Below are 17,953 nucleotides of genomic sequence, written 5' to 3'. Positions count from 1 at the left end.
TTGCAGAGAAAAAAAAACGTGCCGCCAAAATTAGGTGTCTATACTTTTTTAATCGCTGCACCATTGTGCCAGGAGGGGTATGAGGACTTTCAGGGACCTTTGAATGCAGAGAATGACCTTCTGCGTATGTGGGAATTAACTCTTTACGTTATTGCGTCATACCCTTAAGGTGCAGCTTAATTTTCATGAGCAATTTTTGATCTCTGCTTGTTTTTCCCCCGCCAGGTATCCTCAACTCGAGGGCGCTGACCATCGACGAAGTGATGATCAGTGCGACGACGCTCTGTCTCGCTGGGTAAGGTACGCAAAGAAAGAAGTCCGCTGAGGATGAACAGAAGTCCGTCTATATTGATTGATTGCGGTCCTCTCGTAGAAAAGAGGTTACTTTCACGGAAGGAAGAGTTCTTATGAGCCAGAAAACACATAAAAAAATTCACATGGACACCTAATTCTATTATGTGTTGGCATCGCGAAAGTATTGGCGGTGTCCCTTTTCCGGAAGTTAGGCCACTTCTCTTCGGCCAATCAGGAAATTTATCTTCCGACAACACATTTTCTTCCACATGAGGCTTGTAATGATATCACATGAGAAAGAAGAAAATGTAAGCATAGCCGCCAGTGGCTGTCCCCAAAAGCGAACTCCCGTTCTCTTCTTTTGAGTGGCGGATCGAATGAAGCGCAGTCATGTTTAGGGTGAAGGCTATGTTCTTGTGATTCTGGAATGCTTTAATATTGTGATCGAGAGCCGGTAGACCGTTAGCAGAAACGTCACACCAGAACTAGCACAGCAGGCACAAAGGAACACCGCGGGGTGCTGTCGCATCGCATGGCAGTGCCAGTAAATGGCCAACAGTGTGGTGGTATAGACTATGAGTAGCGCGTTCGCAAGGTACTTTATTCGTTTGAGCTCGGAAGAAGCAAGAAGTGGAGAAAGTTACATCATTGTTGCATTGATCTGAAGAAATCATAAGTCGAGCAGAAAGAAAACGAAGACACAGAATTGAATCAACACTTTCGTGCTCTTTGTGCCTCTTCTTTTTTTGAGATAATTTACTACTTCCTATCCTTGCGCACGCTCTTAACTAAAGTCATTCTTCCCTACATCGTTCCTATCCTCCCAGCTGCATCGGTGGCTCAGTGTTTACGGTGCTCGGCTGCTCACCCGAAAACGCGAGTTCGTTCCGAGCCGCGGAGAGCGCATTTTGATGGAAACGGAATGCTATAGACACGTGTAATGTGCGATGTCAGTAGACTTTAAAGCACCGCAGTTGGTAAAAGTTATTCGAGGCCCTTCACTGCGGCGTCCTTCACTTCCTGAGTCACTTTTGAATGAGCCATCCGGCCATCGTGATTTCCCCTCCACCATCCCTTCTTTCCCAGCGCAGAGTAACCAGCGAAACCCACCCCTGATTAATCTCCCCTCCCTTCCTTCTCCCTCTTGGTTTCTGATGCCACAGTGTTGTAATCCTCATCGGGAAAAAAACAATGAATGCCGGTCATAATATTTTCACAGTGGCTGGAGGTGGCGGACGTCACTAGACCAGATAATTCCCACTTGCTGGAAAAAGTGGCTTCACGAGATCGGAAGTAACAGATTTATGATTCGATATATCTTCATTGCATCCGTGCCGGCACCTCTAGACTCCTTCGGGGAAATATATAACCGCCTGCTTGAAGATTCCAAGATATGTCTGGTCGTGTGCAAACCGATATCTAGGGTTCCGCCAACACAACCATGAAAAAATTACAGCAAACTGGATGCCAAAGCACCAACAGCTTTTATTGCAATCGAATTATCAATACATACTGCAATTTTAACTCTCCTCTTCCTGTACGTGGCAGCGGTGGTGGCTCGGCTGGAGCCAGTTGGCAGGCCCGTGCACTTTCCATTTCATTCTTCTCTCAGTCGCAGCAACAACAAAGGTGTCGTTTGAATTTTTTTCCTTACTAATGTTGCCGCGAACTTCACACAATAACGAGCAAACGAACCCTGCATTTCGGTGGCTAAGTAGTCGAGTACGCGCATGTGTTGAAGGTTGTCAGAGGATTTAAGATGACATCTTTTCCCGCATTGTGCTTTAGTGCACTGCAGTCCGCAATGTGGGCAATACTAGGACGCGGAAATGTAAAAAGTGAACAATTTTTATATTCGCCTTGAAAGCATTTGCTCTTCTCGGGAAATATGCAGCAAACCCACGGATATATCCATTCTTTATTATTTTCGAACCTTATTTTCGTTACAGCGAACGCTTGTTGTGATTTGCAGAGTACCCCATGCCGCCGAACGGACGTGTTAACGCCACCACTTCATGCCCTTAAGGCAGACCTCGAGTGTCGCCCTGAATTTTCCCCTCTTCGAAACTTACCGTGCTGTCGTTACCAAACTTCTCCATTTGTTAGTGGGTAATTGTCTATTGCAGTGTGTTATTGTTGGCATGTCACTAGCCTTTGCCTACTGGTCTGTAAAGTATTTTTGTTATTTTTTAACGTTACGGTAAGAACAAAGGTGATTATAGTGATGTTACCACGCACTTAAGTAGAAAGGCGTGATTGACGGTGTATTGCGAATCACAATTTTTCGATGTTTATGAGCAAAGCGCTCATGAATCGCTATAGTGAATAATCCGTGTATAGTAAACTCTATTCGAAGGCACCTCCTATCGCAGGTTTGAGACAATGGCATCCTCACTGAGCTACCTCACATTTACGCTCGCCAAGCACCCGGATGTGCAAGAGAAGGTGCGTGAAGAAGTCAGAGAAGCTGTCCGTGAGCAGGTAAGGATGAAAGCTAAGTGTTTCAGAATACGTTCTTCTCTGTGAATGAGTTACTACAAGTTTAAAGACTGCCTTAGCTCTCTTAAATATAATGAAACAGTTCTCGCAGGGTTTGCTTTGGGACGTACTAGTTGGCTCATTTATATGATACTTCGAAAGCTCAAACAAAGAAGACAAATTAGGAGAAGGATCACAAATGTTTTGTCCTCTTTGTTCGCGCTGTTGAACAATTATCAGTCATTATCAGTTCGCCCTATCTGACGTTCTTCTTCATGATTACGCAGGGATTACTTCACAGCGCAGTACACAGCTCATAAAGGTATATGGGGCAAGCTCTTCTCCTTGCTTCATGCGCTGTGTGCTTCATGTTGAGCTACTAACTAATAAATCTTTCATATAGCGATTATTTTCCATCTATTGCATTCTGTTTTATTCGTTTCCTCCGCATGCTGGTTGGCAGTTGATAAAGCTAACTTAACTCTAGTATGAATAACAAAGGGCGAAAATGAATAAATCTGAAATAGAATTGTTTACCTATCCCTACCACCATGTCTTACTTTCGTCACATGGATAACGTTGCTGCTCTGCGAGAGCCGCTCCTGTCCAGTCGCAGAAAAAGTTCTTGACATTAGTAGAAAAGCAAACAGCGATAGACGAATATGAAGAACAAAGCAAGAAGTGCTTCAGAGCAAAAAAAAAAAGGGATAAACAAATGTTTGTTTTTCATTGCACATCGCCAAACAGGCTTAGATCTTGAATGATGGAAGGGAAATTGAAGTGCCATTAGTACCACGTGGACGCTAATCAGAGACAACAGAGATGAGCATGGTCCTTAGATCCTTGAACTTAGGGAAACAAGTAGCGAGCGACGTAGTGTGTGCCAATACCTTCCCTGGCAGAATGATAAAGAAATGCTGCAAGCTGTTCGCTATCGTCAGGAAGCACGGAAGTAGCTACCGTTATTATTCCCCGTTTAGCGTCTGGCGCTGCCTATGCTACCATGCTGATATCCTGCCGGCTATATTCGCACCCAAAGCCAAATTGGCATTAATTGAAAGCAGGAAAATGAAAAGCACGCTGAATCTACGGGAGGCATAAATGAGCTCCCGACCACCTAACTGGAGCAAATATTCTTCGTTGCGATTATGTGCACGTCCCGCTATTCGCAATAACAGGCATTTCGTTTTTCATAACCTGTTTTTTCCTTTTACTTTTTTTACTGTTGGCCGTGGGGCCGCTAAAGTGCTTGGGCGTGACACTTGAAGAGTAACATGTTTCCTTGATTACATAAAAATACAAAGTTCATCTTCATCTATACAATCGTATTTCTTGCAGCGTAATGTTTCTCTTTTTCTACAGAAGCAGTGCCAATAAATATTCACTTGAAAAACAGTTATTTCACACATAAAAGGAAAAAGAACAAAAACATTTCTACATTCCCGGCCTTCACCTTAGGCGAGTTGTAATCACCAAGTGATTAGGCGCATGACACTGAAAAAACTTTTTAGTGAGAAATGCAGATAGCTTTTTCGAAATTTGTTAATATACTGGAATGCAAGAGAGATGCTGGTAAATAATTCTATTCTGCTATCGTCGTCGGAAAATAATAATTAGCATACACATTAATGCGTGGGTTCGGGTTTTGGTGGCAGTATTCATTGCTTGCTGTGAGATGTGTAAGTTGTTTATTGCCTACTGCTCACTGAAGCTCAGCTAAGCAATTTAGCAGTCATCTAGCATTTTTTTGCATATGCGCTACTTGTTCTCATGCCGTGTCGTTGATTGGTGAAGCTGAGAGTAGACATAACGAGTCTATAGTACATCATCTCCTATCGTTTTACACGCCTGGCCACACACTGACGTTTACTGGGGCGTCACTCTGTGCCACGCGCTTTATAAAACAGAATTTGTCGTGCAGGGCACGCTGGATTACGAGACTGTGATGAAGAGGCTGAATTACCTGGAACAAGTCATGAACGAGACTCTACGTTTGTATCCTCCAGGTCTCACGTGAGTGTGCCGGCGACTATCCAGCATGCACGGAGCGTGCGATCTAGATTTAGTTGTGCGCGTCATCACCTTTTATCAAGAAGCTGGCAGGCAGTGACCTGTCGTTCGAGACTGCTATTAGATGTGGGCATGGTTACGCGTGGTGGCCACCTGGCAGAAATATCTAGTGCTGTTCGAGCAGCGCACTTTTTGGAGCCTGTTTTTCCGAAAGACAAAAGGCGAGTATTACTAGCTATACTTACATGTGTAGTGTAGCAGCCGCGCTCTCTCACTGTGATGAACGGTGGTGGTGAAAGACGACGACGATCCTTAGGTGTGAAGCTCGCTCGCAGCCCGAACGTTTGGCTGAATCTTTGCTGAACGTTGCAGAGCGACCTAGGTTCCGCTGAGTCACAACCACCATCCTACATTTGGTGGAGGCTGCTGTAAGATCCCCCTCTCCTCCTCATCCTGGAGCTCCGTAGCCGCACCTTACCTTCGCCGCCAGTTATGCCTGAAGTCACCAGCCAGACAGCCCCCATCCCGTCGCCTACCATCCTCTGTTCTGGCGGGCTCCGGCAGCGAGATCCCAGCGCCTTCAGCGGTGCCGACGACCACGATGTTGACCACCATGCTCTCTGCTGGCTGTCGTCCCTCAAAGACCCCTCAGGCCGTCTTGCTCGTTGGGCGTTGCGCTTACAAGAATACGACATTGAAGTAATCTATCGATCTGGCCATAAGCATTCTGATGCCGACGCACTATCGCGTTCCCCTCTACCTCGTGACTTAGACTCCACATCTTCCGCCACCACTGATGCCTCCTCCCTTGATATTGCCGACATGCCATTTGAACAACAACGGGACCCCTGGAACGCTTCCCTCCTCGCTCTCCTGTCTACACCATCTCAGCGACCTGCGACCCGCACTCTCTGTCGTCAAGCCCGCCACTTCGCAATACGGGATGGCCTCCTTTACCGCTGCAACTACCTTTCGGACGGGCGCAAATGGCTCCTTGTCGTTCCTCGGCACCTAGTTCCGACATATGCGCCTCTTTTCACTCCGACCCCCAGTGTGCTCACGCCGGTGTGGTGAAGATCTACACGCGCCTTCGACTCCGCTTCTACTGGCGGGTAATGTACCGTTTCATCCGACAGTACGTTCGCTCCTGCCCGGAATGCCAACGCCACAAAACCCCTTCTCGCCGTTCTATTGCTCCGATGCAGCCCTTGCCTTGCCCCACGCGCCCATTCGACCGCGTTGGCATCGATCTCTACGGGCCCCTTCCCATCACTCCGGCTGGACACCGCTGGGTCATAGTGGCAGTCGATCACCTTACCCGCTACGTCGAAATGTCATCCTTGCCATCCGCGTCTGCGCCCGACGTTGCGTCTTTCATCCTGCATCATCTCGTTCTACGCCATGGTTCCCCTAAGGAGCTTCTGAGCGACCGCGGCCGTGTCTTCCTCTCAGACACCGTCGAAGCCCTACTTCGCCAATGCCGCATTGTTCACCGCTCTACAACGGCCTACCACCCGCAAACGAACGGCATTACTGAACGTTTCAATCGAACATTGACCGACATGATCGCCAAGTATGTTGCCTCGGACCACTCAAACTGGGACCGGATTCTCCCATTTGTGACATATGCGTACAACACTGCCACACAGAGCACAACTGGCTTCTCTCCGTTCTTCTTTACGGCTGCGAGCCTACCTGTACCATGGATACCGTGCTTCCGTATCGTCCTGATGTTTCCGAGTCTCTTACCCTTTCTCAAGCAGCGACCTACGCTGAAGAATGCCGCCAGCTCGCCCGCTCTTTTACCACGCAAGATCAGAATCGCCAGAAGTACCTTCGCGCCCCTACCAGTCCGCTTCCGTCCTATACCCCAGACTCGCTCGTGTGGCTTTGGGTTCCCTCAGCCAGTCCCGGTCTCTCCACTAAACTCATCTCAAAGTACCACGGCCCCTACCGTGTCGTCTGCCAGTCCTCCCCAGTCAACTACATTATTGAACCGCTTTCGCCGCCTCAAGATGCGCGCCGTCGTGGCCGTGAAGCAGTGCACGTTGACCGTCTCAAGCCTTACTACGACCCGCCTACCATGTGTGCGCCCTAAGTCGGCAGGATGCCTCCTTTTCCGCCGGGAGGTAATTGTAGTGTAGCAGCCGCGCTCTCTCACTGTGATGAACGGTGGTGGTGAAAGACGACGACGATCCTTAGGTGTGAAGCTCGCTCGCAGCCCGAACGTTTGGCTGAACCTTTGCTGAACGTTGCAGAGCGACCTAGGTGCCGCTGAGTCACAACCACCATCCTACACATGTACTGAGCTAAAATGGCACATGAAACGGTTTGGAAGGTGGCTACGAAATGACTGCATTATGCAGAGGGAAAGCCATTGGGAGTTCATACACCGTACAAGCTCGCAAAACTAAGCCGATAATTTGCAAATAATTGTTTTAAAATTCCCATCACGTGACTGACGTTTCTGTGGGAACAGAAGGTGCTGAAAAGTATTTATGCGCTTCAAAAAAGAAAACCCAAGTTATTTTGTTACTTTTCCTTGTTAGCGAGTTCCTACGTTGCATAATGGGGTCATGTGGCGTCGCGGTTACAGCGCCAATGTATTTATGCTTATGAGTCCGTGGTGTCTGATTGCCTGCAGTGCCACCATGCCAGACGTACGCGACAGAACTCGATGCAAACTCCGGTTTGGATCCGGAAGATGAGAAGCGGCGGGAATCATGGTTCAGAACAGCAAAAAAGCGAGTTCACACTCTCGTTCGCGCAACAGGCATTTGAAGGAGGAAACCTTCGGGCATGAAGTTGTCACTAGATTTTTGTGAGCTATAATGGCCCCTCTGAGCTAGAGCTCTTGCAAAGCATCTTTCGTGGTCGATTCCGTTGAATAGAAACAAGGAGATGTTCGGAGTTTGAGGAAAAAAGTTATCTACTTCAGCAAGGCTCTCGATAAATAGCATTCAGCGAATGCATGCACTTCCGTATTTAAGTTTCGAAAAAAACTATGTTCTAACAGTCGCAGTTTCTACGAAACAATGAATCCTCTTTCGCTAAGATCAAGGGTTACGCCCACTTCGGCTGTGACATTGACGATTTCATACATTTTTTTTTATGCAGCGACTTCCCGAAAAAAAAAAAATGGTTCACAAAAGCGACCGATTTTTCGATTCACGAAAGATACTCTCGCTAAACCTCCGTAACCTTCACAGTTCGCTGCGAAACATCTTCGTATTGCAGTACTGCTACGCTGGGAATGCTCGACGTGAGAATCGGTGAAGCTGCAGCGGCTTTTTAATACAATCAATCATGTAAACAGAACAGCGATGATCTCCGTTCACCAAGAGCAAAGCATCAACATTCCGTACGACATTAAATTACGTTCGAATTAAGATGTTCTGTGGCTCACAGCTGTTGACTGGATGGCTTCATCTTTTAATGAGCTGCAAGGACAATAACGCGACAGCGAATTGTTAATTATCCAGTTCGTTCATCACAAATGAACGCAGCAAGCAGCCGCTGTACTCAAAGTGCGCCATAAATAATTATTTTGAAGTTAATGCATTCGCCGAGCGGAATTCATGAGTGAGTGATTTGTAGCCGGCAATTCTCCACATAGGAGTAAAATATGGGACTAACGCATGCTCCGTCAAAAAACGTTCACAGCACTTTTCTGCTTCTCACAGTGTAGAGTGTACTACAGCAATCATCATACACTTCGGATTTGAAGCCCCGTCCTTTCGCGCCTTTTTGGGGCTGCTGGAAATAGGTTAGTGGTTGGGGGGGGGGGGGGGGGGGTTGACATAATGCTGCCGTCAGAGGCGGTGGGAAGAGGAGCGTGACGATTTTTAGTAAGGACAAGTAGCGGAGCTTGGAGGCCCTTGTTGCAAAGAACAACCGACGATCGCCACTATGAGTGGAAATAGGCGTTTAGAGAATTGTCATCGCACTGATGGCAACCAACTACCGAGAACCGGCTCTTATCCTGTTAGCTGACTGTGCGATAAATTTGAACTCATCATGTGAATGATATCTGCTAAAAGAGCTTAGCATTTCTAATCAGAACATGGAAGAAAGTACTCTTCATGTTTATTCTCCAATCACGCAACTGATTTTCTATTGATGATGCCGATTTGCCACTGATGGATGCTATCTTGAACTATTTGCAGGTTTGTCACTAGGGCGGCCCAGGAAGACTTCGAGTACAAGGGAATAAAATTCAAGGCTGGGACATGCTTCATGGTGCCGATCTACCAAATACAGAGGGACGCACGCTTCTGGCCTGAGCCCCTGGACTTCAAGCCTGAGCGGTGAGAGGGAAGTCTTTCGATACACAACAGCATGTACTCACTCAACTGCGACACTGCCTCAATCATTTTAGGTTCTCACGGTTGACAGCGTCTGTCGTATCGCGCCATCATCCTGGCAGCCCCGAATACCGATGACTGCCAGGCAATTGTTGGTTCTTTGAAACTGCTAGCAGAACTTTGTTAAAACTTCCAAGATGTCGAGATTTCGAGTCTTGAAACTTGTGAATGCCTGCGTATGCATAACAGGTTACACTGATATCTAGTGTCTAGTGGATTGCTTTTGGCACTTTAGGTTCAAACTCGCTTACCAACAAGTCTAAAGGCTGAAATGCCTAATTCCCATCTGTGTGCCGTTATAAATCAATAGAAGCTTTTCGTTGTATGCATGTGATTTATTGAAAAAACTATGAGAGGGGAACTGGTGTGTTGGTAATTGCTGCTCTCTTTTCTCATCAGTAGATTCTCCCCTGAGAACGAAGGCAAGCTCAACAAGAGGGCCTTCGTTGCGTTCGGCGTTGGACCGCGCAACTGCATTGGGATGAAGTTCGCCGTGCTGCACTTAAAATTCATTATGGCGAAACTGGTGCAAAAGTACTCCTTTGAACTCGGGAGGTCGCAAATGGTGAGGGCCAGATTTCTAAGTTCAGCCGCCGGTGAGTCCGGATTCCCATTTCACTGTCTCGCATTCAAGAGAATTCGGTTAGTAAGAAAATTTAAATTTATTCATCTAGCTGTTCTTTTTATCACTGTGTATGAAGTTTTTGCAAGCTTGCTCATTGTTTTTCTTGTTTCCTCTTTGCTTAGATAGCCTAACGATCAGAAATACGAAGCCTAGAAAGCAACCTAGTACGTAAACGTTACGCACATAGTATTCATGAGCTGTGCGATGTGGTAAATGTCCTGCAGTATGGCTTCCCTCCGAAATTCAACTCCCGGGTGTTTAACCCAGCATACTATACCGTACCATTCCAAACCGCACCATACAAATTGTTTAACGTGCACCGTTTCCAGTTCGCGTGAAGTGAGGAACTCAAAACACTCACTCATCCGCAGCGCACGTGGCACTCGACTGCCAATATTGCAGCAAAATATCACGCATGCGTTGACTTGAAAGCCATTGAATGGGATGAATACAATGTGTAAATGCGGCTTGATGCGCTCTGCCCGAACGACAAGGTCCAACTTTTGAACATAACAATCATAAACTGCTATGCAGTATTTTCCTAAACACCATACGAATATTCAGGACATTTCGGTGTAGTCAGAGTTGATGTGCTGCGGCCAATTGATATAGTGGCCACCTTGACCATAGCAATTATAAACTATCGTCCAGAATTTCCCTAACAGCGTACTAATATTCAGGACATTCTCGTGTGATCGGTAGTTGAAGTTAGTTTCACTCGTGTTTGTAGTTGATGTTTTCTTTATTTTTGCAGGACGAAATGACATTGGCCTCACATGCCATGGTGTCTGAACCTAGCGAAGGACCATGGGTCGTCTTTCGTCACGCCGAGTCCTAATATTGGCGTGCAGTGCGAATTCGTAGAAAAGCGTGTGTTATTCTCACGGAAGCTGACGCTGCGCCTTGAGTCGAAGCGCCGTTATATTCGGCGGGACACGTCTTATTTTTTTTTTGCCACCACAGAAGAAATAAATAGAAGCACTTGTTTCCTCTGCGTAGTTCAGAGTGTTTTGTTAACTCTGCATATACTCTGAACCCTAATTAGCCTTCATGGTAGCAAAAAGGGAGGATGCTATCCTCTGTCGCATTCCCTTTCAAAGTCAAGAGTATCCTTCCCAAGCACTGGGGTAGACCTCCATCACCAAAAATGCTTGATATTTATGTTTCACGAAAAAAGCAGCATCCCTCTTCGAAACACAGCGAAGTTACGAAGGTTTTAACCGATCGTTTGAATCTTCGCTATTTGCCAAACAAACTAAAGACCTCCGGTGCCGCGTTTTAGAAGCCCGCTCCGATTGTTAACTGCAACAAGTTCGTACGCTTTGCGGTGGGATTATGCCTCCGTTGCGAAGATTAAGCATTTCGTATATTTAGTGATGGAAATCTACTCCGGGACATGGGCAGCATACCCTGCGTCTTAAAGAGAGCGCCCAAGAGGACAGATTATTCCCTTATTTACACCCATATAGGCTACTTCATGTTCAGAGAGTAAGCGACATTAATGTCGTCGCATGTATGAACTAAAAAGAAATTACTGCTTGTGCAACGCAAGCAGATGTTTAGTCTACATGATAGTCAACAATTCTCTTTCAGGCTAGAATCTTTTTCTCTTTTCTCTCCCAAGCACTCCAATTGGTGGACGAAAGCGAATTTGGAAAAAGTAAGGTGTTGGGCTAGTTGGTGACGATGTTCCACATCTACAGCGGGATAATCGGGACAAGATGAGAAGGAAAAACTTCGTGAGGACAAACTTCGTGACAAACACAAATACGCATATGACAAGATGGAGCTTCGGCGCTTTGCAGGCGCTCTTTCGTGGATTAGATGGGGTAGGACACGTACATATAAACAGCGCTAAACAACAAGACCAGGTAGAGGAGTAGACAAACACGGCGCTGAACTTACAACTGAGTTTAATGGAAGGAAAAAATTCCAATATATAAACAAAAATGGGCACACTTGCGTACAGTCATACATCAAAGTAGAGATAAAATCAACAAGCCACGATGATCGCACGTGTTGTACCTGCCTCCAAGCTACAAGTAGGACATTTTCGCGCTGATGCCTTAAGCTTTCGTGCTATTGTTTGAAAACTTCGCTGCGCCAAAAGGAGGCCGTTTACGCGGCGTTTGAAAGGAATGCTAGGCTTAAAAAATTCCGGACAGATTCGTGTTCCAAAGGGTAACTATTTAGAACAGACGCCAAGAAAAATACCAAAAATGACAAAATTGATCATTAATAATTAAATTTATTCCGCTGAAACTCACGAACGTTAGCAGACTTAGCAAATTTTGGTTAACAATGTGAAATATCTTTGAGATTCATTGAGAAGTTCATTTTTCTTTGTTCAAACGCACCCGTCACCACGAAATTGCGAGCCGCAGCTGTTTGGGCACCAGCAACCACACCTTTATGGGTCGTCTTTGTGTGGTGACCGGTAACATTTAACAACCGAAACTAATGAACTAGTAAGTACAGCTCGCAGAAAGTTTGCGCTCTTAAGTAAACTCGTACGCACCATCGATAAGTGTGCTGAATATGCTTACGTTTTGGCAATAAGACCCGAGGCTATTGAGCCTCTAATTTACGTTACATTTTGTGATTTGGGACCTTTTTCAGAGCACCCCGTCGAAATATCTATTGATAGAACTATGAAAAATCCAGCATTTTCTGAGATTAAAATTTCATTTAAAGGCCGCAGAAGCAGCCCTTTTTTTGGCACTGCAGGTTTGTTAAACACCATGCAAGCAGGCAAGTCGAACAAAAGTATTCTCAGATGGCACGAGTAATTCAGCGCCAAGCTGACGCTGGTGCTCGGACTGTCTACGATGTCTGTCGCCATAGGCTTCACGCACAGCTAGGCCTTACCGCCGCTATTCCGTCCCCCTCCCCACCCCTCCTTCTCCCCTCACCAGGTGGAGGAGGGACCTGGTGTTCGCGGTGGCGGTACACCTTATGGCGGTAGACCAAAAGTAGTGTTTCCGGAACATTCGGGATTCGTGTTTTATTGTTAAATGAACATTTAGTGGCTCCGTGTAGTTGGCCCTTTCAGGCGAAACTCGAGAGCCCATTGTAAACAACAAATGTACCGGTGCCCCTTCTCGCCTCGCAGCTTCCCTGCCCTCACAGTCTGGAAGAGCCTTCAACTGAACGTCCATCCCAGCTCATGTACAGCTTCGACACGTTGAACCTCGTACCATCATCATGGTTACTATTAGCCTCTTAGCGTCTACTGCTGGAGAGATGTGTTTCCTAGTTGTCTTCGAGTAACCCTGTCGAACGGCATCTAGTATATATTTGCTAGTAAAATCTACCCACGCTCTTTCCTATCCTTTCTCACGTTCACTTTGTGCTCTTGCAATCCACTTGGCTGCCCTAACGCACCGTTGGCTACCATATACATTCGCATCGCATGCCCAACCCCTGTCCATTTCCCCCTCTTGACTTAGAACAGTACACCTATGTGGCGCGGGTCGGAAGCTCCTCATCGCAGCGTTTAGTTCAAGAGGCTATCCAGGGTCACTGTAAATCTCCGTGGTATATAAATTTCTTCCAAAAGCAATTGCACTCACCAAGATGGCATTGATAATGTGATCGAGTAATCATTCTGATTAAAATCAGAAACCCTATTTCGCCACAATGGCGATAACGTACTCAGTATTTCATGACCTGTTTGCAGCATCCAAATGTGTTCCTTGCAGCTGTTTCTTAATTTTTTAATACTTGACATGGAATTAGCGGCGTCAGTGATGCCTTCTCTTTCCTTAGTCATAAAATGTAACAAAGACGGTTCCAAAAAACTACAAAATAATTTTGTTATCCTGTCGTCACCGCACATTTTTCTGTACAATTGCACAGTTGACTGTTGTCGCGGCAGTTCTCTGTCGCTACAACAGGGGACTGAACATTTCTAAGAGAATCCTGCCGTTACTAAAAGAGTTTGTTTTTTCTGGTCCGGAAATACTAGAACAAATCTCTTGTAACAACTAAAACTTTTTGTTGTGTTTCTCGGTTGAGTGCTCATTTGAGTCTGTTCTTCAATGATTAGTTATTCCAACAAAAGCAGTCGATTTATTCCTCCTGAATCATAGCGCGCGTATTTTCACAGCGATATACTCCCGATGGTTCTATTGGTCAAAAGAATTGTTTAAAAACACGGATAATGAAAAAATAAACAATGCATATGCTTGAAGTTTGCTTATATCGTATTTATGGCATATAGAGCGCCTCACTCCCGACCCTCGTGGACGAGGCCCTTTCGAGCGCTGTCACTACTCACTCATAGGAGCACGGGGTAAAGCGCTCCAGAATGTGACAGTACCGTTTAGGATTTCCTCAGGGCTCCAAACAACCACGTGCTGAGCATCATCAACATCATCATCGTAATCATCAGCCTGACTACGCCCACTGCAGGGCAAAGGACTCTCCCATGTGTCTCCAACTGACCATGTCCTTTGCCAGTTGCGGCCACCACATCAACATATGTTTATCTATATGGACAGACTGCAAGAAGCCGGTGCAAAGTTACGCAGTTTGAAATTCGTACAATAAACTTCAAGACAGCCTATGCATTTTGTTTATATATTATGCTAGTGTTTATATCCTGGTAAATGTTGGTGATTTCGATCGTAAATAACCTACGCTGTGGCGCCTGCATATTTGCAGCGAATACACACAGGCAGTCGCCCTTTAATCAAAATATCCTGAAGGCGACAAAACCTCAACGCCCTCCCTTGGTTCCAATTTCCACGACGTGAACAGAATCGAACGCTCGAAGTCGAACCATGTAGCAAACAGCCAAGAAATATTCTGCTCATGAAGGCGCGGACTTCAGTCTCATGTATAATACAATTCCATAAATGTGGAGAAGAGAAGAAAAATGAAAGCGATGCAGCAACACGCCGACTGCAAAGACTGCTATGCTGAGCACAGAAAGGAAGCGACATGCCAGTGACCCTTGCGTAGCAGGTTGGCTACGCGCACAACCGCGCACCGTTCACGCCAGTCTCGCCAACCGGGAAAGCGGGGTCGAACGAGTGAGAGCGTGCTCTCACTCGCACCTTCGATCTCCTTTCGTGTTTTAAATACGTTCGAGGCCCTTATGTGCTCCGTCCGGGGGTGTAGCTCAGATGGTAGAGCGCTCGCTTAGCATGCGAGAGGTACTGGGATCGATACCCAGCACCTCCACGGAATTGTTTTTGTTCCTTCTTTTGCGAAGTCGATCGATGTGTAATCGCGAAATGAAAGAAAAAAAATACTTTTAACAGAGAGTTCGCCCTTAATAGTATAAGAGAAACGGAGTAAACTATTACATCGAACTTGCCTTGCTCCTAACCTTGGCTTAGTCGGCTACAGGTGGCAACTTGCTGCGAAAAAAGAATTCAGCACTTTCGCATGCAGTAAAAGTTTTTTCCCTGGCTGGACAGGGTTTACAACATAAATTTGCAGGCTTGGCTGTTTCCCCTTTTTTATTTCTAATGTCCTGGATATGATCATGATTTACGGCATGCATACATAGACAATATACTACATCAGAATGGTCACACCCCCAAAAGCCTATAGCATTGACGCCTTCGACTGAAAGGCAATTGCAGCACAAGCGAAAACGCGAAAATAAAATTCTATACTTAAGAGAGTTAATCGTGTAGAATCTGGACCTCTTCGACTTCGCTTCTGGGGCCCGATGGTTGCCCTTCATTCTACTGAGAATCTATGGCGACATAATGAAACATGCATAGTCAAAATCCTTCCACTTTTGAAATCTGGTTTGTGTACAGTCCCAACGTTGGCTCATCTGTCGTGGATATGTGCATGGTACGCGGCTGTGCGTTACTGGTTGTTCGGGGCATGGTCGACGCTATATAAGACAGTAATAGAGAGTTTTAGCAAAGCGCAATCCGTTTACGTAGGGACACAGCTGCGCCTGCGCCGTGTCAAGTAGGCTCCCCGCATTTTCGGGTCACTGGAGTGATACTGCCGCACTTGGTCCTTCGGCGCCGCCTGCGCACGCCGAATGCGCATGCGCAGATCGCTCCATTGCCGATGGCATGCGCATGTGCCCCCGAAGGGCGGAAGTGCGGTGCGGTAGCGGATAACGGACTGCATTATGCTAAAATTCTCTATTATATCCATGTAGGTCGATAATGCAAGGAAAAGTGGCTATTTCGCGCCTTAAGTGAAGATCGACTGTGCCATGACTTAACCAATGACAACCAGATCCTTCTTTATCTTTGCACTTTAACCCTTCCCCAGTGCAGGGTAGCCAACCAGAAACCTTTCTTGTTAACATCTCTGCCTTTCCCCCTCTCTGTATCTCTCTCATAAGCTTGAGCCATGCGCTTCATGCTTTAAGAAAATAGGCTTTTCAGCTCCGTTACTTATCTGCACCCTGAAAATTGGGCATCACGTGTAAATGACACGTAAATGTGAAGCAGAGAAAAAGTTTTGGCAGCTGGATTATAAACGCATTTAGATGAGTAAGGTGTCCTCAGAACTTCTAATAATGACAAACCTAAATATTTTATTGTCTCTCTCCTCAATGTTACCATTATTAATACCGGGGGTATCCAATCAAATATGCGCGCACATTCCAGCGTTAGGAACACCAATCGAACATTGCGAACTGGATACTTGCATTTCGTTCTAACACTTATTCTCTTATGCACTTCGATCTCCAAATGGCCAGGTATGTACTAAACAAACTGAACATCCAGACGCGCAATTAAACGAGTCTGTCTTTCGCGCGGGAAATGCTATGCCATTGTAGAAGCTTGGGTGATTTGGTGGCAAGTCATTATTAAAAGAGAGAGAACGATGCATGTACGCGGAGATGAGACGTACACACGAGCGCTATGCAACATTGCTAAATGGCTGCTTCGTGCAGCACTCTGCAGGGATGAAATTTTTACGCACTGTTTTCTACCGCGACAAGATAAATTTCAGAAGACAGCATGTGATATCTTGCGTCCATTTTTCGTACTAGAAGAGCAGAACGTTGGGCCAGTTGGTGTAGTGACATATTCAAGAAAACTTTGCGGTGATTAACACTAGACGGAGAGAGAAACACGTGCACACACTCGAGCCCTCGTGTGTGTGTGTTCGTGTTTCTCTCTCCGTCTTGTGTTAATCTGCGCAAAGTTTTCTTTTTTTCGTACATTATGAGAAGATTAATCGGCGCGTTCACATAAGAGGCGGTGGCTAAGCAAGCCAAATCTTGTTCCGATGACAGGCTGCGTTGTCGGTGTTGGTCACCGAGATCAGGCTTAACCCAATGTATGGTAATTCAATACCAGGGCTGTAATTATTCAATTACAGGGTCGACTGGAGAGATATGGCAGAGGTCGTCGTCCTGCAATGAGCGTAGTTAGTCTGTATTTGGGTTTATTTTTACTGTAAATATAAATGTCTGCTCACACCCAGGAACTCTTGTTCTCCATCCGATTAGGGGAATTCTTATGTCTCTAAAATGAAAATCATGTCGTTTTCACTAATAAATACCCTGCTCTAATCCGCAGTTTTACTGATCCGAACGATCCCTTTCTTGTTAAGAATTACCGCTTCAGTCTTGAACAAAGTTAAATGCTCCAGCGTGTGAAAATAAAGATTCCTTCTCGAATAAACACCCTCTGCGCGTCATTCGTATTCGATTTGTGCTTGACCATTTTGACAAGCGCATACTCTTAGTTTTCCTTTTCCAGATACAATGCAGTTTCACAAAAAAAAAAAAAATCCAAGTATCTTGCAGCGTCTGTTTGGAATCGCTTTAGAGCGACGTAAGAATAATTAACTTTATGCCTGTTTTGCGAGTTCACACCACCCTGAATTAAGAAAACAAAAGGCATTCTTGGAGGTGCTTGGTATCGATCCCAGTACCTCTCGCATGCTAAGCGAGCGCTCTACCATCTGAGCTACACCCCCGGACGAAGAACGGTGCGCAATAGGAACAAACTTAAACCGGTAAATGAGATCGGACGGGCGAGGGTGGAGGAATGCGCGCTCCCTCCGTCGGCACCGTTTCGGAGAACTTGAGAGCAAGCCCTGTGGCCGGACAGGCCGCTGCGAGTCAAAGCTGGTTGTTGTATGCGTTTCCGGCTTAGGCGTGTAGTAGAGTGAAGAGGGCACAGAGAAGTTGGCATAGCATCCATCAGGAACTGTTCTCGTGTTTGCGCTGAAAACATAATTA

General features: G+C 46.0%; 1 protein-coding gene and 2 non-coding genes across 3 annotated transcripts in view; 2 read left to right on the top strand and 1 right to left on the bottom strand.

Annotated features, from left to right (window-relative positions):
- LOC149333204 (cytochrome P450 3A1-like) overlaps window positions 1-10,609 on the top strand; it is a 33,245-nt gene extending 22,636 nt beyond the window's left edge. The window contains exons 9-14 of the mRNA XM_089557676.1: window positions 226-295; window positions 2,667-2,775; window positions 4,694-4,785; window positions 8,949-9,089; window positions 9,549-9,711; window positions 10,526-10,609. Of these exons, the coding sequence (XP_089413802.1) occupies window positions 226-295; window positions 2,667-2,775; window positions 4,694-4,785; window positions 8,949-9,089; window positions 9,549-9,711; window positions 10,526-10,609 (659 nt within the window). The remainder of the gene's footprint in view (window positions 1-225; window positions 296-2,666; window positions 2,776-4,693; window positions 4,786-8,948; window positions 9,090-9,548; window positions 9,712-10,525) is intronic.
- Window positions 10,610-14,885: 4,276 nt separating this feature from the next.
- TRNAA-AGC (transfer RNA alanine (anticodon AGC)) lies at window positions 14,886-14,958 on the top strand. Its single transcript has one exon. It is a non-coding gene; the product is annotated as a tRNA-Ala (tRNA).
- Window positions 14,959-17,615: 2,657 nt separating this feature from the next.
- Window positions 17,616-17,688, bottom strand: TRNAA-AGC (transfer RNA alanine (anticodon AGC)). The gene has a single exon. It is a non-coding gene; the product is annotated as a tRNA-Ala (tRNA).
- Window positions 17,689-17,953: the final 265 nt, after the last annotated feature.

Source organism: Amblyomma mixtum, chromosome 8 (assembly GCF_055824585.1).
Source record: "Amblyomma mixtum isolate Tamu chromosome 8, ASM5582458v1, whole genome shotgun sequence".
In the NCBI taxonomy this organism is placed as follows: domain Eukaryota; kingdom Metazoa; phylum Arthropoda; class Arachnida; order Ixodida; family Ixodidae; genus Amblyomma; species Amblyomma mixtum.
The sequence above is the reverse complement of the archived record's forward strand: the minus strand, read 5'-3'. Positions and strand labels throughout refer to the sequence as shown.